We start from the raw sequence: 25,014 nt of genomic DNA, 5'->3' as shown, positions 1-25,014 counted from the left end.
TTAATTAAAATAGTTGTATTTGGAATTAAACAAATAAATACATATTACACATATTACAAATACATATTCAATACAATATTCAAAACTGAAAGCGTATGCTTTCCAAGTCACAGGGGCTGCGGAGGGGAGGACGGCTCATAATAATGGCTGGAATGGAGCTAATGAAATGGCATCAAACACATGGATCAAACACATGGAAACCATGTGTTTGATACCATTCAACCAATTCTGTGTTCCAAGTATGTCTATTGTTTTCTTAAAGGGGGCTGAACTTCCTGATTGAGTCCTGGTTTCAATTCTCCTCATTAGGAAATTAAACTAAACGAGTTTTGGGTCTCGCAGGTGCTCCTTGATGTGGGTGTCTCTTGTGTTTGTTCCGACGTGGGAAGCATTTGTACTTACACTCTGCCTAAACAGTACACACCCTTTGAGATAACTTGAAACAGTCTAACAAGGTCTTGTGTCTGGAAGAAGCCTAAATTAGCTAGCAAGCTATCCAACTTCTTTGCCGGCTGGTGTGCGACAGTGTCAAAATTGTTTTGACTTTAGATAGCCTATCTCTGGGGCTAGTTAGGGACCGTTAATAAATTACACATTGTAAATGAGACAATAGTTTCATGTTACACATCTTTTATAGGTGTCTCATGAAATGCTTACATTTCATTAATGTAGTTGGTTTGAGACATAGGCCATTTTCTACCAGAGAATAGAATATACGTTTTTTATTGCTTTCAGTTGCTCTTTAAGTAACGCTACTTCTCAAAATTATAATAATAATCAATAGGCATGAAATATAAAATTAACCTTTTCTCTGTCTGAAGTTTAAATCTGACTGCACTGGGAAATGTTATCTTTAATGATTTTTTAATTATTGTTTTTAAATTGGCAGTGCATTCAGATGATAAAATCACCTTAATGTATAGCAGGTGATTCATAAAACTCTAAAATCACATAGGACATAATCAGACAATATTTTCTGTGTGCATTAATGCATGTTTAAGATGTAAATACTTATCTTCTGCACTAGTGCTCTTCAACAAAAACAGATCAAGTCTATGTAGTGATGATGTCTTGTGGAAAATGTATTGCATTTTCATGTATGTATTGCAAAATATGTATAGCAATGTATTGCACTGTGTATTGTTGGAAATAGACTCAAAACAATTCATGAGCAGCATTCCTAGATCACATACCTACGCCCTTTTATGACTACAATCACATTATATCTACCCCTTTTTTAAGAAGATGAATATTGCAATGTCCGATAAAGCCCCAAACTTTTTATATTGAATCTCCAATGTATTATCTCTTATTTAGGGCTGGGAAGGGTCTCATGTGAATCAGAAGATCATGGGATGGATAAGTGACCCATTTCAGTGTGGAACATGCCTTGTCATCATTTTGCCTGAGGAGCTACAGGCTAGCCACAAGTAGTGACAGGTAGGAGGACATTACCATTTTTGAAGAACACGTGCAGGAGGTCATAGTTCAGGGTTTAAGAGTTCAGGGGTCAAGAGTTCGTATGCATACATGTAATGATAATACTGCTTATGATGGAGCAAACATAGTGAGAATATAAATCTGAGTAAGTCCTCTCACTCCTCCATCCATCCCAGGTTATGATGTGTGGTGCATCGGTTTAGCCCAGACAAGGTTCCACCAGACCAGCAGACCAGCCCAGATCAGGAGTCCTTGGGGCCTGCGAAGGGAAAGGTGTCCACCCATCTCTGTGTGCGGGCCTTGCACTGGTCCCAGTCATAGAGGGGGCGGTACTGGAAGTGGCGCTGGGCCTTGTCTGAACCCACTGTGAAGGAGGTGCTGGCCACAGCGAGTGTGTAGCGGTTGAGTAATGGTGTGTAGCTGCACACAGGCTTCAGCACCCAGCGGAGCAGGTCATTCAGGCACGCCACCAACCACAGCACCAATAGCGGCACACGGACCTGGCGGAAGTTGAACCCAGACAGGAACTGCATGTTGAAATCCTCATAACTCTTGTAGGGTGAGTCGTCATAGCAGAAGTAAACTTCCCCTCCAAGCCTTTGGGGGTGCTCTCTCAGGGAGCGAGCAGCCAGCAGATGCATCCAAGCCACGTTACCTAAAAAAAAAAAGACTATGATGAGAACGTGCATACCACTAGCCTAATCCACTAGGGCTGTGGAACAAGTTAAGTAGCCACCTTGGTACATAACCAAGAGCCCAGTAGAAAATCAGCTAAAAGGACGACTCAAGATCTTGTAGGTGTGGCTAGGTATCAGCATGCGTTTCAGGACTCACCTGCATAGACACGACCATGTTCCGTGTCCTTTGGGACGCCTCGAATGATCCAGCCCCCTGTACTCACACCCATCTGATAGAAGTCCCTCATCAGCTGGTGCTGCTCACCATAGATCCCTGTGGGACGGAGGGAGCATGTGTACAAGCAGGCCCCTTCATTCACCTGGCCAGAGAGAGGAAAGGAAGGATGTGGTAACAGAGCATTAGAAACCGATGGGAAAGGACGGGAAATGAAAACAGTTTTGAAACCCAGAATCCCAAATATGCAGTTTTAACTCAACATGTTAACAGAAGGGTGGAGTAGACTAACACACAAGGCCACAAGGGAACACTTAAACAGCTTTTTGGCAGAGTAACAGTCGAAAATAATTCTACCATTTATCATAACTCTGAAATATTAGTTTTTCGCGCAGAGTAACAGCACAAATATGGCCATTGGGCGAAAAAATCTTACATGTATCATAAGCTCCAAAACATTTTTTTCATGGATTACTATAGTATATTTGTGTTCTGCGGTACCTTTTGGAGCATTTCAGTCAAAGAGAGAGAATAAGTATCTGAATAAGGTCCATGAAGGGCTTCCCTATCTGAATCAGGCTATTAATGAGGATACCTTTAAAGGCAACTATCCCCCGGATCTTTCAAATGTCCATCAAATAAAAGTGTGAGTTAGTCTGTGTGTGTTATTACCGCGTCTTTGTATGAAGTGTGATGTGTTAATACAAGTACCTTATTGCCGTTGGCCTCCAGCACCAGTTCCTCTGCCTTGGCCTTGCTCCTGGGGTAGGGCATATCGTGATAAACATTGTAGATGGTGTCTTCATCACCTCTGTGCATGAAAGAGAGAGAGGGAGACGGGGGGGAGACGGGGGGGGGTGTTATTATTTGATGACCTTGGAACAGAATATCACATTCACATGTGAAATGTGGAATGATGCAGTATAATAGCCAGATGGACATTGGCAGTTTTATGGTGTTGTTTCTCCTTGCTGGCTGTGCAGGACTCATCCTGTTGTTTCTGTGAATATTTTAGCAAAGTCAGTCATGCATGTAAAGGCTAACAGACATTTTTACAGACACTGAGTGCTGATGTGAAAGGAAGAGAATGGCAAACACATCTGCAAATCCACAGTGTGTGTGCGCGGGTCTGTCTGCCTCTGGAAAATATCTTCAACATGCAACAGCTGGCAGGACGATTTCAGGGTTGGCTGGTGATTAACTATTTCTCTCATCCCTCGCTCTCTGTCACTCTAATTCCTTGGTATGACAGGAATGAGTTTTTAACACCTGAAATGTTACGTAAGAGAATCAATGACGCTACACAAAAACATCTACGGCTCCCAGGACCTGCCAGCCTAAAACAGGTATAACCAGACAGTGCTTTAAGGCTTTGTGTACCTGAGCCTATTACCTAACACAGGGCTGTTATTATGATTTAGTTATTGTTGCCACACAGTTTTCCTGACATCATCACAGAGCATTGCAAAGTACATCGGCCTGGCTATGTTCATATTGAACTGGCAATGTGCAGCTTCAATTCAATGGTGCAGATGAATTCTATCCTGTGATGTTCCTAATACTGACTGTCATTATCTTTGTCACATATCCACTTGTCTTCTTATAGGGACCATATGTGATAAGTACATTCCTAAACACACCTAGTTTACCAAACATTAGGAACACCTTCCTGATATTGAGTTTCACCCCCCCACTTTCTCCCTCAGAACAACCTCAATTTGTCGGGGCATGGGCTCTACAAGGTGTTGAAAGCATTCCACATGGATGCCGGCCCATGTTGATTCCAATGCTTCCCACAGTTGGCTGGATGTCCTTTGGGTGGTGGACCATTCTTGATACACACGGGAAACTGTTGAGTGTGAAAAACTCAACAGTGTTGCAGTTCTTGATACAAACCGGTGCGCCTGGCACCTACTACCATAACCCGTTCAAAAGGCACTTAAATATTTTGTCTTGCCCATTCACCCTCTGAATGACACACATACACAATCCATGTCTCAATAATCTCAAGGCTTAAAAATCCTTCCCCTTCATCTACACTGATTTATGTGGATTTGACATCAATAAGGGATCATCGCTTTCACCTGGTCAGTGTCGTGGAATGAGCAGGTGTTCTTAATATTTTGTATACTCTGTGTATAGCATAACATGTCTGCCACATCAGAGAGGCTAGTGTTTTTGTCTGTGTAAGAGAGGGAAGGATGAGAGAGAGAGGGATGAAGGAAGCGTGCCTTGATGTGGGCTCTGCTTAATGTCCATCATCTACTAGACCTTAACGCAACACTATGACTGGAATGCTCTATCTTTCATTTCTCTCATAATATAATATTTATAGTCTCTCTCTATTCCTGTCTCCCATCTTTCCCCTGACCATCTCTCCTCGCAGTAAATGTCTCTCGATGGAGAATTAGGGAAGAATAGAGACATACAAGTTCATAGAGAAATCAGAAAATAAAATAAATAGTCACATGCCTGATATAATACAGATAAGGGAAATCTCGACCATACGGGCTAGACAAAAGACAGATGGAGGAGAGGTAGTGATTTAGTGGAAAGAGGAAGAAAATAACGAAAGCCTAAAGGAGAAACAGATATTTGTGAAGTAAAACTCTACCTGATAAAGGGGTCTCCTTTCACATTGGGGCCGACCACCTCCATGCTGCTGGTGTAGACCAGATACTGAATACCATTCTCCACACAGGCATTGATCACATTCACAGTTCCTGTTAGAGACGGAGGGAGGAAGAGAAACATTCTAGAGGCCGATAACGAGAGGTTATCATTGATTTAATTCCAGAAAGAAAGGGCTAGGGTGTGATGCGGTCAACAGGAAGTGCGTGCAGAACATCTGGACAGAGACGTTGGCAGAAGATGAGCACCTGGAGGAGCATGTTCTAGGAACTAGCCCCGGATGAAAAGTGTTTTCTCAGAGCTCAACACAAACATCCTAGAAGGATTTGAAACATCTGATATACAGTAATTACACTAACTAATACAAACAACTATTCCTGTGAGGACAATGTCACATTTTCCAAGAAATGAAGAGCAGAAATATGGGACAGATACCCAGATCTGGGACAGTGAGACACACACACACCACAGTAGGCCACCCAGGAGACGGGGAATAGACAGAATAACTACAAACTGGAAACAAAGTGTCAGTGTTCAATTAATTGGGCTTATATAATGCTTCGAAGGGCTTGCTATTTTAATTTGATGTTGTTAGTTTAATAGAAACCAGATGACTTGCAGTGGATCACAGAGAGCAGCAGAATCCCTTCAATAAGTGACTATAAAACCATTGTTGTAGTTGTCATCCTTTAACAGACTCAAGGGGCAGTTTTATAGTCAGAATGTTCAGAGGAAAACACCACGCACTATAGGAAGGGAGAGGCGACAAGCAAACAGGAAAACCGTGGGTTATACCATGAATCACAATAACTTTAGGGAACACTATTTCATGGGTTTTCATGAATCTCCATAACAGTTCCTGTTGTGGTATTAATTTACAGTCAAGAGAAGCCAACCACCCCTCCTATGTTTGTCTCGTTCTATCATCAATCATCTCCAAGGCAACCATTTCTCCCTCTTTTCCTTTCCCTCAACATATTTTCCATTCCCTTCTTCGTAAATCCTCCTGTGTCTTAAGGCTTCCACACATCGCTCCGAATGTGGATCTAGTGTTCGTCTGCCCACCGTTCAGCGCGCTGTGTTTTAGGGACCACCCGCTGTAGACGTCTGACTGACCACATTTTTTATGCAATTCTACATGTAAAAATCGGTGCGTATTCTCGGCCAGTGAATGCTATTGCTGTGTCTGTCTGAGCCCTTACCTTGAACATTCACAGCCTGGATGACTGTCTCAGGGACTCTGTGCCAGACATCCACCAGGCTGGCCGTGTGGATGACCAGGTCTGCCCCCTTGGACACCTCCAGGACACTGGAGTAATCTGTGATGTCCCCCTGCGTCACCACCACCTTTACCCGCTCTGACGGGGGAGAGAGGGAGAAAAGTGGAGGGGGGGGTTGGAAAATGTTAGATATAATGTAAAAGAGATTGTTTTCACCGGAATGAAATATCTATAAACTGATCTACAATGCACAATAATACAATTGATCCTAGATTGAGATTGGACAACAAGACATGGACATCATGTACAGAATAATAGCCTAAGAGAAGAATCAGACATATTGTGGTTAGAAGGTCTAGGTACATATGTTGTGTGAGGAGGAACCAAGTCTTTCTATGCATAGCTATATGAAGTATTCTTTGACTTGAGTGTTAATTTGTTTCCTCTAAATCAGATCCTACATCGCCTAGCTACCTAACCAAAGCTGGGTCCACTGAGGAACTCTGTCTCTGTTTCTGGGAAAAATTTAATCTGACTGTTGCTATAAAAGACCCAATCACCCCACCACAATTAACGTCTTCTCATACAAGGTCTTTATGTTTATTGGAACACCGGTAGGTGGATCACAACAAAATCACGTTCTTCACAAATGTGCCTTTTGAGAGTATTTGTCTGTTTGTTCCGTCTTTCCTTCTTGGAATGATAAGATGGAAAAGAAGCTGCCCTTATTCTCAATGTGCTGTCCCTGGCTTGGCTTATCTAGATCATGGCCTTGAAATATATCTGATGACCATGAAGCCAGGACGGGGCAGGAGTCCAAGTAACCACAGGAATGGGCACGACTCTTAAAAAACACACTCTTGCCTTGAAGTCACACTACTGCAGCTGTCTCTTTCAGCTCTGCCTCAGTGGCTTGGTTAAGTAGCAAATCAAATCAAATTAGTCACATGCGCCGAATACAACAGGTGTAGTAGACCTTACAGTGAAGTGCTTACTTACGAGCCCCTAACCGACAGTGCAGTTTAAAAAAAATACAGATAAGAATAAGAGATAAAAGTAACAAGTAATTAAAGAGCAGCAGTAAAAAAAATAACAATATATACAGGTGGTACATAGTCAATGTGCGGGGGCACCAGTTAGTTGAGGTAGTATGTACATGTAGGTAGAGTTAATTAAAGTGACTATGGATAGATGACAACAGAGAGTGGCAGTGGTGTGGAGATGGGAGGGGGGGGGAAATGTGAATAGTCTGGGTAGCCATTTGACTAGATGTTCAGGAGTTTTATGGCTTGGGGGTAGAAGCTGTTTAGAAGCCTCTTGGACCTAGACTTGGTGCTCCGGTACCGTTTGCCGTGTGGTAGCAGAGAGAACAGTCTATGACTAGGGTGGCTGGAGTCTTTGACAATTTTCAGGGCCTTCCTCTGACACCGCCTGGTATAAAGGTCCTGGATGGCAGGAAGCTTGCCCCAGTGATGTTTTGGGCCATTCACACTATCCTCTGTAGTGTTTTGCGGTCGGGGGCCGAGCAGTTGCCATACCAGGCAGTGATGCAACCAGTCAGGATGCTCTCGATGGTGCAGCTGTAGAACCTTTTAAGGATCTGACATTATTTGATGATTCCATTGAACCAAACCAAAGCTAGGTTCTGTAATTACCCAGTAACTACAGCAACTGTAATTGAAGTAATTACAGGAAGTGAAAGCTTCAGTCAACCTTGTCCTCTGAAGTTTACAAGCCCCTCTCTTACTAGGCTACTGTAACTACATGAGATGCAGCAGCAGTTCCCATGCTACGCAACATATACACCAATAACCAAGCTAAATTCTTGGTTTTGGTTATCGTTTTAATCACTCATACACCTTCTCTGTGAAAACATATGTATGCTTCATATCTAAAGAGAACCTACAGAACGTAAATAGTTTAGAAACATTTCAAGCAAATGCTCAAAGTTAAGTTGCAAATCTCATTCAATCACAGCATCTTGGTCGTCTCAGTTCACTGTTACAGCGAGATTAGAACTAGACTATGAGCTCTGATTACATAAAGTGTACTATAGGCCTCCCCCTGGCTGGGCTATATGAATACTACCAGCCACCAGGCTTTGTGCACGCCTTGGAATAGCCTACATCCCTCAAACTCAAGTCTGGGCCTTGAAGCCAGCTCCACTGCGTTTTTTCAATGTTCCCTTCTAATCAGTGACTGATTTAGACCTGGGTGCAATTATTAATCAGGTAGAGCAGAAAACCAGCAAGCTCCAGACATAGTAGGAGGTGAATACCACTGGCCTACATAATGAATGGTAAGCAAATCATTTTTTCAATTTTTCCTCAGCCCCTACATCTCCTCTACTTGAAAAGCACATTCTCACCACATTCTCATCATGCCGTCCCTAGGAGGGGTGCGTCACTTGAGTGGGTTGAGTTACTGACGTGATCTTCCTGTCTGGGTTGGCGCCCCCCCTTGGTTTGTGCTGTGGTGGAGATCTTTGTGGGCTATACTCGGCCTTGTCTCAGGATTGTAAGTTGGTGGTTGAAGATATCCCTCTAGTGGTGCGGGGGCTGTGCTTTGGCAAAGTGGGTGGGGTTATATCCTTCCTGTTTGGCCCTGTCCGGGGGTATCATCGGATGGGGCCACAGTGTCTCCTGACCCCTCCTGTCTCAGCCACCAGTATTTATGCTGCAGTAGTTTATGTGTCGGGGGGCTAGGGTCAGTTGGTTATATCTGGTGTACTTCTCCTGTCTTATCCAGTGTCCTGTGTGAATTTAAGTATGCTCTCTCTAATTCTCTCCTTCTCTCTTTCTTTCTCGCTCTCGGAGAACCTGAGCCCTAGGACCATACGTCAGGACTACCGGGCATGATGACTCCTTGCTGTCCCCAGTCCACCTGGCCTTGCTGCTGTTCCAGTTTCAACTGTTCTGCCTGCGGTTATGGAACCCCTACATGTCCCAGACCTGCTGCTTTCAACTCTTAATGATCGGCTATGAAAAGCCAAATGACATTTATTCCTGATTATTATTTGACCATGCTTGTCACTTATGAACATTTTGAACATCTTCTGTTATAATCTCCACCCGGCACAGCCAGAAGAGGACTGGCCACCCCTCATAGCCTGGTTCCTCTCTAGGTTTCTTCCTAGGTTTTGGCCTTTCTAGGGAGTTTTTCCTAGCCACCGTGCTTCTACACCTGCATTGCTTGCTGTTTGGGGTTTTAGGCTGGGTTTCTGTACAGCACTTCGAGATATTAGCTGATGTACGAAGGGCTATATAAAATAAACTTGATTTGATATATGTTTGATACTTACGAAAAAACAAGGTGTTCTAATATTACCTGGATGTAGCCTATGGCAATATAGAGGTTAAAGACTAACAATGTAAGCCTATATGGGCGATTTCATTTGTAATCAATGCCATGTATTTAGCTCATCAGTCAAACACATCTATGGAGTGATCGTCTATCACTGAGTTTGGAGGAAGGCTCTGTCCAACAAACCTGTCACTCTGTGATGAGCGCAACCTTCCCCACATACCGCCCTGCCTTTGATTCATATTCCACAGAAACTGAAAAGTCACACAAGGTGACAGGGTGCAGGTGGAGATTCCTGTTATGACAGTGACATGTCACAGGTTAGGGGAAATTACATAGGCCGGCTGCAGTGTTCAAGAACAGGAAATGGAATTAGGATGGGTGTGGGCCATCTGTGTCCATGACCCCATCATGTTATGACATTGTTCATGCAGACCGATGCAGTCAAATCAAATCAAACGCATTTATAAAAGAGCTTTACATCAGCAGATGTCACAAAGTGCTTATACAGAAACCCAGCCTAAACCCCCAAACAGCAAGCAATGCAGATGTAGAAGTGACCTCAGCAGAGTGTAGATGTGTTGTTTACTATCCTAACATTTCCTTTCAGTGACATTCGCTAACTCTCATCTCTGTCACACTCTAGTATGTATCTGACTTTCAGCTTTCCCATCTCTCCCTCCTATCCCATATATGGCTCTGTTTCTGTAGTGAAGACTGACAATGGAATAAAAGTTTGTACAAAGTTAGTAAATTAAAATGTGCATGTTCTTATGCCTGCGAATATATGAGTAAGAAAGGTGTAAGCCAAAAATAAACGGTGTCAGAAAAGAGTTTATGGAATACAGCTGATATCCAGAATCTATTTGATTGGGTATGTATGTGGGTAAAGGTCTGTGATGCTAGTCTAGGTTATTGCACTAACTGTTTCACTGAGGAGTTGACACCCCACCTCTTCTCAGTGCATAAACCCCTGAACATTCAAGATTAGAGGTCTTGCCCACTTGAGCCTCTATATATCTTGCTAGGAGTAGCTTAGCCCAATAATAATTGTCACCATGAATAAGGGTTAAGAGTAGCTTAACTTTCATGTTTAAAACTCCACCAGTCCCACAACTGCAAATCATTCTGGACATTTATGAGCCGTTTTCAACTCAGCAGCCTCGTGTGGTGTATGGTTATGGCAATGAAATATGCATAAAACATTATTAAACAAGAAAACTACAAATGGTGTTTGAGCATGTCAGTGAAGTGCCAGACATTTACAATTTATGTTTGAAGCATATATTTTTGTTTTACCTGTGCTGTGGCCATTTAAACTTGAGTCGATGTGTTTGTCAAAAAGCCGAATTTCTGTTACCGCATCCTCTTTCTCCAAAAGGACCTGTAACAGGTGTTGTCCGAGGAACCCACAGCCCCCGGTGACGAGATAAACCAGGCCCCGTTCTTTAGTCGACATTCTTCACTGTTGCTAGTTGCTACTATCAACAATTGATGTTAGGTTGATTAGTTACTGAGTCGTCCTTGTTGATCTTCTACAACTCCCTCTGCGATCCAACGTTCTAAAAGAGCGGAGATAAACAACGAGAGAACAAAAGTAAAAAAGACAGGGAGAGGTAGAGGTGCGTTCAGTCCTCTTAAACGTTTGCTGCGTTGAACAGCGGTTTGTACTGAACGACACGTTCCCCCAAAAGGTTCTTGTACGTCCTTGAATAGACTACCGTTTGGTAGATGTGGCGAGGTGTGGCTAGAAGCAATGAGTGACGTGTTTTAAAAGGCACGTGGTCATGCTGACAGTGTTCCCCAACCCTCCTCGTTCCCCAACCCTGGTCGTTCAGTACAGCACCGTTTCCATTCAAATGAACGTTCCAGAACGTAAAAACGTACTGAACGCAGCCCTGATCGGTTTGTACACAGCGATCGTAAACTGGACTTAATTGATGACCTTCGACTTAGTGTTTGTTCTATCATCAAAGAAAGGCAAAGATCACTATGCAAAATTAACTCGATTGGTCTTCTCGATTAAATGTAGCTTACTGTAGATAGGCTATATGCCACCATGATTAGATTAGAGTTTATTAGTCACATGCATGCACAGGGTTGCAGATGTAGTAGCAGGGTACAGTAAAATTCTTACACTCTGAGCTCCGACAGTGCAGGTCAAAGGGAAGTGATTGAAACAATACACCAAAAAATATATACACATATTTCCAACTGTAACAGTGATAAATGTCCATTGGGGTGGGGGCAGGATACATGTTTGTTGAGGTGGAAAATGTCCATAGAGGGAGCAAATAGCTGACTAGTGGTGGCTATTCAGCAGCATTATGGTCTGGTGGTTGAAGCTATTGGCCAGTCTGTCAGTTTTTGCTATTATGCTCCTATACTGCCCGCGTCTGAGTGATGGAAGCGGGGAGAACAGGCCGTGGCTCGGGTGGCTGAGGTTCCTGATGATCTTTTTGCCCTTCCTGTGAGACCTGGTGTTGTAGGTGTCCTGGAGGGCAGGCAGTGTGCACCCAATGGTGCGTTCAGCTGAGCGTACCACACTCTGTAGCGCCTTACCGTCAGCAGCGGTGGAGTTGCCATACCAGGCTGTGATGCAGCCCGACAGTATGCTCTCGATTGTGCTCCTGTATAACACTGCTGCTGGCTGTTGCCATGAAATTCTACTGTATCCTACACCCCGCCCACGCAAGTTCACATTCCAAACAAAAAAACTACAGGAAGGCAACATCTATGTAGAGCACTGAATTATTTATTTATTGAGTTAGCTATATGACAGAGGGAATCTGGTTTGGGGACTAGAACAGTCATAATCAGTACGGACCTGCTATGTTCATTAGAAATATATTATTCACTGTCAGCAGTGGCGTGTATTCATGGACGCCAAGGGAAACCAGGCTTTCCCAAATATATAACCAATAAAATAAAATAAAAAATAATGTATCTTTCATCTCTGTGTTTTCATAAATTTACGTCAATTCGCAAGTAGCTGAATCTCACCGGAGAAATCATCCGAGCGAACGCAACAGCGTCCCTCTGTCTCAGAATGTGTAGCCCATGTATCTGATGCTGTCTGGACCAAATGACAAATTATTTTTTTTTTTAATTTTTTTTCACCTTTATTTAACCAGGTAGGCTAGTTGAGAACAAGTTCTCATTTGCAACTGCGACCTGGCCAAGATAAAGCATAGCAGTGTGAACAGACAACACAGAGTTACACATGGAGTAAACAATAAACAAGTCAATAACATGGTAGAAAAAAAAGAGAATCTATATACAATGTGTGCAAAAGGCATGAGGTAGGCAATAAATCGAATAATTACAATTTAGCAGATTAACACTGGAGTGATAAATCATCAGATGATCATGTGCAAGAAGAGATACTGGTGTGCAAAAGAGCAGAAAAGTAAATAAATAAAAGCAGTATGGGGGGTGAGGTAGGTAAATTGGGTGGGTAGTTTACAGATGGACTATGTACAGCTGCAGCGATCGGTTAGCTGCTCGGATAGCAGATTTTTAAAGTTGTTGAGGGAGATAAAAGTCTCCAACTTCAGAGATTTTTGCAATTCGTTCCAGTCGCAGGCAGCAGAGAACTGGAAGGAAAGGCGTCCAAATGAGGTTTTGGCTTTAGGGATGATCAGTGAGATACACCTGCTGGAGCGCGTGCTGCGGGTGGGTGTAGCCATCGTGACCAGTGAACTGAGATAAGGCGGCACTTTACCTAGCATAGCCTTGTAGATGACCTGGAGCCAGTGGGTCTGACGACGAACATGTAGCGAGGGCCAGCCGACTAGGGCATACAGGTCGCAGTGGTGGGTCGTATAAGGTGCTTTAGTAACAAAACGAATGGCACTGTGATAAACTGCATCCAGTTTGCTGAGTAGAGTATTGGAAGCTATTTTGTAGATGACATCGCCGAAGTCGAGGATCGGTAGGATAGTCAGTTTTACTAGGGTAAGTTTGGCGGCGTGAGTGAAGGAGGCTTTGTTGCGGAATAGAAAGCCGATTCTTGATTTGATTTTGGATTGGAGATGTTTGATATGAGTCTGGAAGGAGAGTTTGCAGTCTAGCCAGACACCTAGGTACTTATAGATTACATGTTGCCGCCATAGCATTTGATTGATTGATGCCAGCAAGCATTTGGCCTCCCTTGATTAAATAAATAAATAATTAATTAATAATAATTAGCCAATCAGCACTGAGCTGAGCTCAACTGTGGGTTGTCCTGGTGCCACAAAACGCCACCCAAGGGAGGCCAGTTTGGATTTGGCTTCAGACCATTCAAATAACTTCCTAAGCAAAACGTAATTTTCTGGTCTGCTTGTGTTGATGTCCTGCAGTAACTAGCTTGCTAAATCCGCCCTTTCCTAAGCCATGGATGGAAAAGGGATTTGGACTTAATTATCTGCACAGGCCAATGATTATGACATCAATTCTGATCTAACCATAAATGAATATGTTGTGCCACTGGCCTGAGACGATTGAAGTTCAATATGTAGCCGAGTAGGCTCACGGTAACTAACTAGCTAGCTAACTTAGCTGGTTCATTGTTGCCCATGCCAGGTAGTTAGGCTAGCAAGCATTTTAGCTAGGTATCCTATAACAACAAAAACTAAAAGTGTATGACAGAGTCATAGACCGATTTCCCAAAATGAAAGAGAGGATGGCATTAGCGTTCAACTAGTCTACAAGTAGGGTGAGTTAACATGTTATGTTTTACTTGCACACACACACGTCACCAAAGATCCTGGCATACAGCAAAGCTACAGGATAAGGCACAGAGAGCCATTTCAGAGACGTCCACCTAAAATGATAGGTGGTACTACATTTAAAGCAATGCATATGAACACTCGACATACAGGCACGCCACAGACACGGACACAGACACACACCAATTCCATTAACACATTTATCTCCAGGCCATCAGACTGTTAAATAGTCACCACTAGCCGGCCTACTCTACCATGCACCTTAGACTGCTGCCCTATGTACATAGTCATTGAACACTGGTCACTATAATGTTTATAATAATGTTTATATTCTGTTTTACCCACTTCATACGTATATACCAGTGGAGGCTGCTGAGGGGAGGACGGCTCATAATATTGTCTGGAATGGAGTCAATGGAATGGTATCAACCACATCAAAAACGTGGTTTCCATGTGGTTGATACCACTCCATTCCAGCCATTATTATGAGCCATCCTCCCCTCAGCAGCCTCCACTGGTATATACTGTATTCTATTAAAGGCTTATCCTATATAACTACTGCTGTACACACCTTTTCGATTCATATACTGTCCATACACACACCATTATGTACATAAAGGACACTGACATTGCACGTTCTGATATTTCTTCATTTATTTTATAGTTTTGAGATGTTAATTATTACTGCACTGTTGAAGCTACAAACGTAAACATTTCGCATTACCTGCGATAACATCTGCAAAATGTGTAACAGACCAATCAAATGTGATTTGATCTAACAAGGTTATTTTTTATTTTTGAGTGTGATAGCTGGCCTCAGCCTTGAGATTGGGAGCTTAGTTATGGCACCTCATCAATAAATACACTGAGAACACTTTGTTGATAGTTACTGATGCCTCGACTGATCGTTGTCAAGGGGTCGTAATCAAGGGGTCAAACAATAAGGAATCACTGTTGGGATTATGAATATTACTCATAAGAAAAAGGGATATATTTACGATAGACAGGGAAGTTTACATACACTTAGGTTGGAGTCATTAAAACTCGTTTTTCAACCACTCCACAAATTTCTTGTTAACAAACTATAGTTTTGGCAAGTCAGTTAGGACATCTACTTTGTGCATGACAGAAGTAATTTTTCCAACAATTGTTTACAGACAGATTATTTCACTATCACAATTCAAGTGGGTCAGAAGTTTACATACACTAAGTTGACTGTGCCTTTAAACAGCTTGGACAATTCCAGAACATGATGTCAAGGCTTTAGAAGCTTCTGATAGGCTAATTGACATCATTTGAGTCAATTGGAAGTGTCCCTGTGGATGTATTTCAAGGCCTACCTTAGGCCTACCTTTCAAGGCCTTCAAGGCCTACCTTTCAAGGCCTACCCTACCTTTCAAGGCCTACCTTGTACAAACAATAGTACGCACGTATAAACACCATGGGACACGCAGCCGTCATACCGCTCAGGAAGGAGACATGTTCTGTCTCCTAGAGATGAACGTACTTTGGTGCAAAAAGTGCAATTCAATCCCAGAACAACAGCAAAGGACCTTGTGAAGATGCTGGAGGAAACAGGTACAAATGATCTATATCCACAGTAAAACGAGTCCTATATCGAAATAACCTGAAAGGCCGCTCAGCAAGGAAGAAGCCACTGCTACAAAACCGCCGAGAAATGTCCTCTGGTCTGATGAAACTGTTTGGCTGTAATGACCATCGTTATGTTTGGAGGAAAAAGGGGGAGGCTTGCAAGCCGAAGAACACCATCCCAACCGTGAAGCACGGGGGTGGCGGCATCATGTTGTGGGGGTGCTTTGCTGCAGGAGGGACTGGTGCACTTCACAAAATAGATGACATCATGAGGTAGGAAAATTATGAGGATATATTGAAGCAACATCTCAAGACATCAGTCAGGAAGTTAAAGCTTGGTCACAAATGGGTCTTCCAAATGGACAATGACTCCAAGCATACTTCCAACGTTGTGGAAAAATGGCTTAAGGACAACAAAGTCAAGGGATTAGAGTGGCCATCACAAAGCCCTGACCTCAATCATATAGAAAATTTGTGGGCAGAACTGAAAAAGTGTGTACGAACAAGGAGGCCTTCAAACCTGACTCAGTTACACCAGCTCTGTCAGGAGGAATGGGCCAAAATTCACCCAACTTATTGTGGGAAGCTTGTGGAAGGCTACCCAAAACGTTTGACCCAAGTTAAACAATTTAAAGGCAATGCTACCAAATACTAATTGAGTTTATGTAAACTTCTGACCCACTGGGAACGTGATAAAAGAAATAAAAGCTGAAATAAATCATTCTCTCTACTATTATTCTGACATTTCACATTCTTAAAATAAAGTGCTGATCCTAACTGAAAACAGGGAATTTTTCTTGGATTAAATGTCAGGAATTGTGAAAAACTGAGTTTAAATGTATTTGGCTAAGGTGTATGTAAACTTCCGACTTCAACCCTACATAAGTATATGGAAAAGCATCTATTCTCATTATAAACTGAGACAACTGTGGTTCAGAACACACAACCCAGTTGGTCATCAGTGTCTGTCTAAAAGTGTATGACAGTCACAGACCGATTTCCCAACATGAAAGAGAGGAGGATGGCATTGGCGTTCAACTAGTCTACAAGTAGGGTGTTGCTCACACACACACACACACACACACGATATTTAACATCGATTGAACTAAATTGTTTTTGGTATCTTTAAGTTTGTTTTCAGTCTATTAAACTAAGCATATATAGCCTTGTTGATTTTATGATGTTTAAATGTTTAAGTTGAATTGGTGCTGGAATGGCGGAGGCAGTGCTCCTGTTGATTTTGTGCTGACTTGCAGTAACTCTGTGGTTGTAAATCAATAGTTTGTTTATTTAGTAAACTGTCAAACGTTAACTTGCTTGAGAGAACTGTTTGTTACATGCGATATTTGCATTGTGGACTTCACACAGATGTGGCTCTCCGGTTTTGTGATGAAACAAACAGTATGTGTAGTTGAATTTATTCCGCAACTGTGACTGTTGTCTTCTAGCTGTCATGGCCTTATTGTATATAACGGTGGTGTATGAACTAATGGCTATAGAGCAAACAACGCAATTGTCACAACAGGTTGAATATGTCTTTTTTAGTGGCTTGGCTTGGCTTGCTCAATGATTTTAACCACAGAACTCTACTACCTGTGAGTCTGGGGCAATGAAGCAGACAGCCCCAGTGGTCTGAAAAAGTCTTAATTCCTTTAATTCTTTCTCTCTGACTGGACTGGATTGAATATCATGTCAAATGTCAGAAGCCTTATTGTTATCCTGTTTTAACAACATGGCCATTCATCCAACATCTCTCTGTGTCCAATAATAGCCTTCTTGAACAGCCCTGTAAGTCATGCACACAGCAACATTTGAATGGACAACATGTTGTGAAACAGATATTGTACTAGCCTAGACCTACATGGAAAGTGACACACACGGTATTGTATTTCCATTCCTTGCAAATTTCCAGACAGTCACATGATTCACAGACAAGTTACCTATAGTCTCAGCTACAGAATGCAAAACATTGTCATTGCCAGGTTAAACGAGAGCATATTACTCACAGCGCAGAATCAGGCAGTATTTACTGGTTAAACAGCCTCGTTATACCCATCCTGAACTTTAAGTTACCATCTGCTAAACAGTCTCATTGATTTGGTTGAATGTGGACTATAACTGATTTTGACAATCTTGATCAATTATCAATGAAGATTGCAAATTATTATTTTAAAATGCATGTCAAAGTGCCCCCAAAAGAACAGACCAAGCTTGTAAGTGTCCTAGGTAGGGAGAAACCTCAGCGCCTCATCGGTTTAATTTTGAAGGCCACTAGATGCTTGAAGACAAAGTGAAACCGATGCAACTCCAGTAAATCATTTAGCCATTATGTTTGGGTTATGCTCATTCAATGAGGTATGTCCTAAATGGATGAATGATAAACATTCAATAAATAACTTCTAAAATGTCCTATTTAGGGTTTTACAACTTGGCTTCACATAGTTTTGTAAATTATTTTACAACATGCAACTTTGCATAATAACATATTGGTTATCATGAGTGAGTTCAATCACCCTTGTTATAGAAGCAGAGTTCATGAAGTTAAAAAATAACAAAACCAGCTCAGAAAATGCATACTTCTTCGCCACATAATGGCGTCTTCCTTATTTGTGTTTCCTCCTCCTCTGACACTACACTTTGCAATCCACTTGGCTTCATTTAGAAAGCACCAAGATTTCTCCATCTCTATCGCTCTCACACACACAGGAAACACTCCGTTTTTCAGGTGGAACTTGACTGACAAACGTACCTTCTGTTGTATCCTCTCTATGCACGAGAGCATTGCAGTTTCCGGCAAGCCTGCAAGTTCCTGTACGACATTGTGTGCGTTCCACTATGCACACTCACCCTGATGACATACAGTATAGTACCACACAGGTACGGGAAAGACGATATCAAAAAGACTACTATGTATTACAAAATCGCTTGACGACCCTAAATGGATATTATTCTACTAGGGTCTGGTACTTCCCCCCTGAAAGCTAGATTGCAGATGATTAAGAAAACGGAAATCTAATATCCCATAACTCTTTGCACCAATGGGACGGCGCTAGTCCAATGAATTTGTTTATTTTCGAAAGCTGCCGCAAGCAATTATTACGTTCATTGTAAGACTATCTTATCTCTGTGTTCGTAAAATCACCTTGGAGTGCCAGAGTGCGCTCTGTGCGTTCGTAAATTCAGTGCGTTGTCAGATTGTCCGTTTGTATATTCGGAGCCGTCAGAGAGGAGTAGGGTTGGTCCGAGCGTTCTGACCTCACAACCGCAGTCAATCACCTAAACTAATTGGCTAAAATTGGCTAGCTACTTCCAGACAGAAATTAGAGAACCTAGTCTGACCATTTAACTCGCTCTAGCAGAGCTGCTTAGGCTATTTTCATGTTATCTAGAGCGTTGGTGACTAACTGTGCTGCTGGCAACAATTGAATGAAGTTTTTTTGACGACGTTTTTTTTTTTTTTTATGCAACAATTTAAATTCTTACATCATACAAAACAGAACGCAGGTATTAACGAGAAAATACTAAAAAAAAAAAAAAAAATTCTTGTTAGTCTTGTTATTCACTAGGGTTAATGTTTTAATAAAATAGTTAAATTCAAATTTAAAAAATGTGTAATTTTGCTATATAAGTTTGGAATTTTTGTTTGTGTATAAACTATTTGGCAACAAGAATTAAAAAAAAATCACAATCATTTCAATGGTCTTGTTATCATTGCAATAGTAAAATATTATATCTTTCAAGTCAAAAACATGGTTAGTGTTCATAATGGTAAACAAGTATTTTGCAAGGTTTTCCCAAAATTCTGACACAAATTTACATTCAAAGAACAAGTGAGACAGATTCTCACCTTCTTTTTCACAGAAAACGCAGATATCATCAATAGCCACAAATCTGGATATCATAGAATTACATGAATATATCTTATGTAAAATGTTTAAGTGCACTTCCTTAACTTTGTTTGGTATACAATATTTGTAAGGCCTTAACCATGCATTTTTCCAGACAATGTCAGGAATAAGCATGTTCCAGAAAATTTTTCCTCTCGGTGTAAGTTGGTTTTGTGAATGAAGAATTTGTCTTATATATTTATTATAACAAGATTTCTCAAGTAAGCCCACACCTTCCAATCTGAGTTCTGGATAAACTTTGTGATCATTACCAAAGCTAAGATGAGTTTTCATTAATGTAGTTAGACCACTGGGAACGGCTTTGATCACAGAAATAAACTCTCTGAAAGGTATTGGAACCTCGTTCAATGTTATAAATTGTTCATATGTGAGAATATTACCCATGTGGTCGAAAATATCAAGAACAAAGTCAATATTCCTCTCATGCCAGCTGGGGTAGAACAATTACTTATTCTTTACAGTTATGTCTGAATTATTTCACAAAAGAGCTTTATGTGGGAAAAAAATTGTGCAGGAAACATATTTTCCAGGCCATTAAAGCTTGTTGGTGAAACCTAGCCAATTTAGCAGGTAATCTTTCAGGAATATAATTACATTTCAGTAAAAATTGAAGACCTCCCAACTTATTAAACACATTATTTGGAATGAAATACCATATTGAATCAGTATTGATCAAACATCTTTTCAACCAGTTGATCTTGAAAGTGTTATTTATGTCAACAAAATCCAACACTTCTAGACCGCCTTCAGCTCTTTTGTTAGAAAGAACTGACTTTTTTAGTTTGTGAGACTTATTTCCCAGATGAAGTCAAGAAAGGTCTTATTGATCTCTTTACAAGTAGCAGGATTTACACATGAAGATAATGAGGGTTACACAAAACGAGACAGTCCCTCTGCCTTGGACAGAAGTACTCTCCCAAGTATAGAAAGATCTCTTTGTAGCCAATTATTAAATATATTTTTGGCTTTCTTAATTTTAGGAGAGAAATTCAAATGTTGTCTAAGTGTTTTTATGACAGATGTATTCGTAAATATTTAACACAGTCCTCTACAGGAATATTTTCTATTTCTTTATCATCAGAGTCAAATAAACACAAGATTTCACATTTAGAAACATTCAGTTTTAATCCTGATGCAATAGAAAATGCAGTTATAGCATTAAGGGCATGGGCGACCTGGTCTTTGTCTCTTAAAAAAGGAGTAGTAGCATCAGCCAGTTGGGAAATGTTGATTTCTTTGTTAAAAATGGTTAAGCCATACAAATTTGCATTATTCAGAATATCTAGAGAAAGAAGTTCCACAACCAAAATGAATAAAAATTGCGAAATTGGGCATCCCTGTCGTACACTTGATACTGAATCTTTTGGAAGTATTAAGGTTTAGTAACACAGAACTATTTATATCTTTGTAAAACATGCAAATTACTTTGATAACATTTTCACCGAATCCAAAAAAGTTTGAGGCCTAAAGAGAAATTCATGTTCAATTGTGTCAAAGGCTTTACAGAAGTCCAAAAATAAGACAACCGCATCTGAGTCAATTGCATCTGAATAATCTATAAGGTCCAAGACTAAACGAATGTTAGAGTTTACGTAACGGCCCTTCATAAATCCTGTTTGAGTCTCATTGATAATGGTATCTATTCCTTTCATTAAACTTTTGGCATTAACCAGAGCAATCAATTTGTAATCAATATTTAATAAAGTAATTGGTCTCCAATTGTCAATGAGACAAGGGTCTTTATCGGGCTTCGGAATCAATTAAATAAGGCCCTGTTTCATAGTGGAGACCATTTCCCCACTTTTAATGCAATCTTGAAACATATTAAAAATCGGGTCTTCTAGTAACTCCCAAAACCAGGTGATTTCCCTTTTTTCATTGAATTCAGAGCCTCTCTAATTTCTTCAATTGACACAGGTGAATCGCAAAATGAGTGGAAATCATCCTCACAGGGACATAATTCTGAATGTGGCAAATGTAGCTTTCACAACCATTTTCCTGAAATTGAGAGCTGTAAAGGTTTTCATAAAAGGAATTGACAAATGATGATATTGTAATGGGATCTTTGCATAAAACATTGTTAATTTTGAGTGCAGTTATAGATTTTCTTTTGTAGTTTCTCTTTTCAAGTGCAAAAAAGTAACTAGTGTTTCTTTCCCTCTCTTCAATCCATTTTGCTCTTGACCTTACAAAGGCACCCTTTGCCAGATCCGTGTAAAGCTGTTCTAATTCTAGTTGTAAAGACTTGAATACAGACTCCTCTTCTTCAGATAGATTACCTTTCTTTAGAAAACTGTCAAGCTTGCTCATCTCTTTTTCTCTAAGGTTCTTTAAGTGCATCAGCTCTTTGGCGAGTTTAATGGCTACCACTCTGACTTTATATTTGAAAAATTCCCATCTATTTCCATGACCCAAGTCTTTTCTTGCAAAAATATCTTTAGCTAACGATTTGATTTTTTCAATTAGAGTAGAATCTTTAAGAAGTGTGATTTTTAATTTCCAATATCCTCGAGTACCTTTTGATTTTTTAGTAGCTTGTAAACTCAGGGAAATCAAGTGATGTTCAGAAAAGGGAGCCAACTGATGATCTACATCTATAACAAATTGTAACAAAAAGGCGGAAATTAGGAATAAATCTATTCTAGATTTACGTGACATAGTTTTGTTGGTCCAGGTATAACCCTTTGCATCCGGATTGAAATAACGCCAAGCATCCTCAACACAGAGATCCTTGCATAAAGTAGTGATAATATTGCTATTTTGAGGGCTTTGACTCGTTCTTGGAGGAAAACGATCAGCAGATGCATCAGGTGTTCATTTAAATCCCCTGACATAATTAGAAAAGCCTCTGAGTATTTGATGCTTAAATCCTGTACTTTCCGGTTAAGTTGGGTAAAAAAGGTCATTATTATTTGGAGAATGTGAGTTATGTCCGTATACATTACAAATGATGAAAATAGCATTGTCAAGTTTAACAGTTACTATGACCCATCTCCCATCTTGTGAAGATGTGGATTCTAGAACGTCACCTTTAAACTTGTGAATAAGTGTCAAAACACCAGCAGAGTGATTTGATCCATGACTGAAATAGGCCATATCTCCCCATTGTGCTTTCCAAAATTTCAAATCACTTTCACCCGAATTAGTTTCCTGAAGGACAAAATCTGCGTTACTGCGTTTACAATGTAAAAATAAAGCTTTCCTTTTAAGATTTCTCAAACCCCTAGTATTCAGACTAACGATATTGAGTGAATTGACAACGAACTCCTGCATTAAAAAAGAAAGAACACAAATTAGATAACACAAGTAGTAATGTGAATAAAACAAACAGTGAACCTTGAAAGGATTACTCCGACGGAAAACCACTCAAATCAAATTTTATTTGTCACATACACATGGTTAGCAGATGTTAATGCGAGTGTAGCGAAATGCTTGTGCTTCTAGTTCCGACAATGCAGTAATAACCAACAAGTAATCTAACCTAACAATTCCACAACTACTACCTTATACACACAAGTGTAAAGGGATAAAGAATATATACATAAAGATATATGAATGAGTGATGGTACAGAACGGCATAGGCAAGATGCAGTAGATGGTATAGAGTACAGTATATACATATGAGATGAGTAATGTAGGGTATGTAAACATAAAGTGGCATAGTTTAAAGTGGCTAGTGATACATGTATTACATAAAGATGGCAAGATGCAGTAGATGATATAGAGTACAGTATATACATATACATATGAGATGAGTAATGTAGGGTATGTAAACATTATATTAAGTGGCATTGTTTAAAGTGGCTAGTGGTACATTTTTACATAATTTCCATCAATTCCCATTATTAAAGTGGCTGGAGTTGAGTCAGTATGTTGGCAGCGGCCACTAAATGTTAGTGGTGGCTGTTTAACAGTCTGATGGCCTTGAGATAGAAGATGTTTTTCAGTCTCTCGGTCCCTGCTTTTATGCACCTGTACTGACCTCGCCTTCTGGATGATAGCGGGGTGAACAGGCAGTGGCTTGGGTGGTTGTTGTCCTTGATGATCTTTATGGCCTTCCTGTGACATCGGGTGGTGTAGGTGTCCTGGAGGGCAGGTAGTTTGCCCCCGGTGATGCGTTGTGCAGACCTCACTACCCTCTGGAGAGCCTTACGGTTGTGGGCGGAGCAGTTGCCGTACCAGGCGGTGATACAGCCCGACAGGATGCTCTCGATTGTGCATCTGTAGAAGTTTGTGAGTGCTTTTGGTGACAAGCCGAATTTCTTCAGCCTCCTGAGGTTGAAGAGGCGCTGCTGCGCCTTCTTCACAACGCTGTCTGTGTGGGTGGACCAATTCAGTTTGTCCGTGATGTGTACACCGAGGAACTTAAAACTTTCCACCTTCTCCACTACTGTCCCGTCGATGTGGATAGGGGGGTGCTCCCTCTGCTGTTTCCTGAAGTCCACAATCATCTCCTTTGTTTTGTTGACGTTGAGTGTGAGGTTATTTTCCTGACACCACACTCCGAGGGCCCTCACCTCCTCCCTGTAGGCCGTCTCGTCGTTGTTGGTAATCAAGCCTACCACTGTAGTGTCGTCCGCAAACTTGATGATTGAGTTGGAGGCGTGCATGGCCACGCAGTCGTGGGTGAACAGGGAGTACAGGAGAGGGCTCAGAACGCACCCTTGTGGGGCCCCAGTGTTGAGGATCAGCGGGGTGGAGATGTTGTTACCTACCCTCACCACCTGGGGGCGGCCCGTCAGGAAGTCCAGGACCCAGTTGCACAGGGCGGGGTCGAGACCCAGGGTCTCGAGCTTGATGACGAGTTTGGAGGGTACTATGGTGTTAAATGCTGAGCTGTAGTCGATGAACAGCATTCTCACATAGGTATTCCTCTTGTCCAGATGGGTTAGGGCAGTGTGCAGTGTGGTTGCGATTGCGTCGTCTGTGGTCCTATTGGGTCGGTAAGCAAATTGGAGTGGGTCTAGGGTGTCAGGTAGGGTGGAGGTGATATGGTCCTTGACTAGTCTCTCAAAGCACTTTATGATGACGGAAGTGAGTGCTACGGGGCGGTAGTCGTTTAGCTCAGTTACCTTAGCTTTCTTGGGAACAGGAACAATGGTGGCCCTCTTGAAGCATGTGGGAACAGCAGACTGGGATAAGGATTGATTGAATATGTCCTTAAACACACCAGCCAGCTGGTCTGCGCATGCTCTGAGGACACGGCTGGGAATGCCGTCTGGGCCTGCAGCCTTGCGAGGGTTAACACGTTTAAATGTTTTACTCACCTCGGCTGCAGTGAAGGAGAGCCCGCAGGTTTTGGTAGCGGGCCGTGTCAGTGGCACTGTATTGTCCTCAAAGCGAGCAAAAAAGTTA

The 25,014-nt window shown here is 41.5% G+C and overlaps 1 protein-coding gene across 2 annotated transcripts; it reads right to left on the bottom strand.

Moving 5' to 3' along the window:
* On the bottom strand, nucleotides 1-19,047 carry hsd3b7 (hydroxy-delta-5-steroid dehydrogenase, 3 beta- and steroid delta-isomerase). Of its 2 annotated transcripts, none has more exons than XM_071399738.1 (7): nucleotides 18,894-19,047; nucleotides 10,746-11,008; nucleotides 6,126-6,281; nucleotides 4,907-5,015; nucleotides 3,004-3,103; nucleotides 2,275-2,437; nucleotides 1-2,095 (listed from the first exon to the last, which is right to left on the bottom strand). In XM_071399738.1, exons 2-7 carry the CDS (start codon nucleotides 10,903-10,905, stop codon nucleotides 1,683-1,685), a joined length of 1,101 nt encoding a protein of 366 aa, XP_071255839.1. In that variant the 5' UTR covers nucleotides 10,906-11,008; nucleotides 18,894-19,047; the 3' UTR covers nucleotides 1-1,682. The 2 variants fall into 2 exon arrangements, with proteins under 2 accessions (XP_071255839.1, XP_071255829.1); XM_071399728.1 differs by lacking the exon at nucleotides 18,894-19,047 and adding an exon at nucleotides 18,501-18,862.
* Nucleotides 19,048-25,014: the final 5,967 nt, after the last annotated feature.

The sequence above is a fragment of the Salvelinus alpinus genome, chromosome 1 (assembly GCF_045679555.1).
Source record: "Salvelinus alpinus chromosome 1, SLU_Salpinus.1, whole genome shotgun sequence".
In the NCBI taxonomy this organism is placed as follows: domain Eukaryota; kingdom Metazoa; phylum Chordata; class Actinopteri; order Salmoniformes; family Salmonidae; genus Salvelinus; species Salvelinus alpinus.
This window is presented reverse-complemented; position numbering and strand designations above follow the sequence as displayed.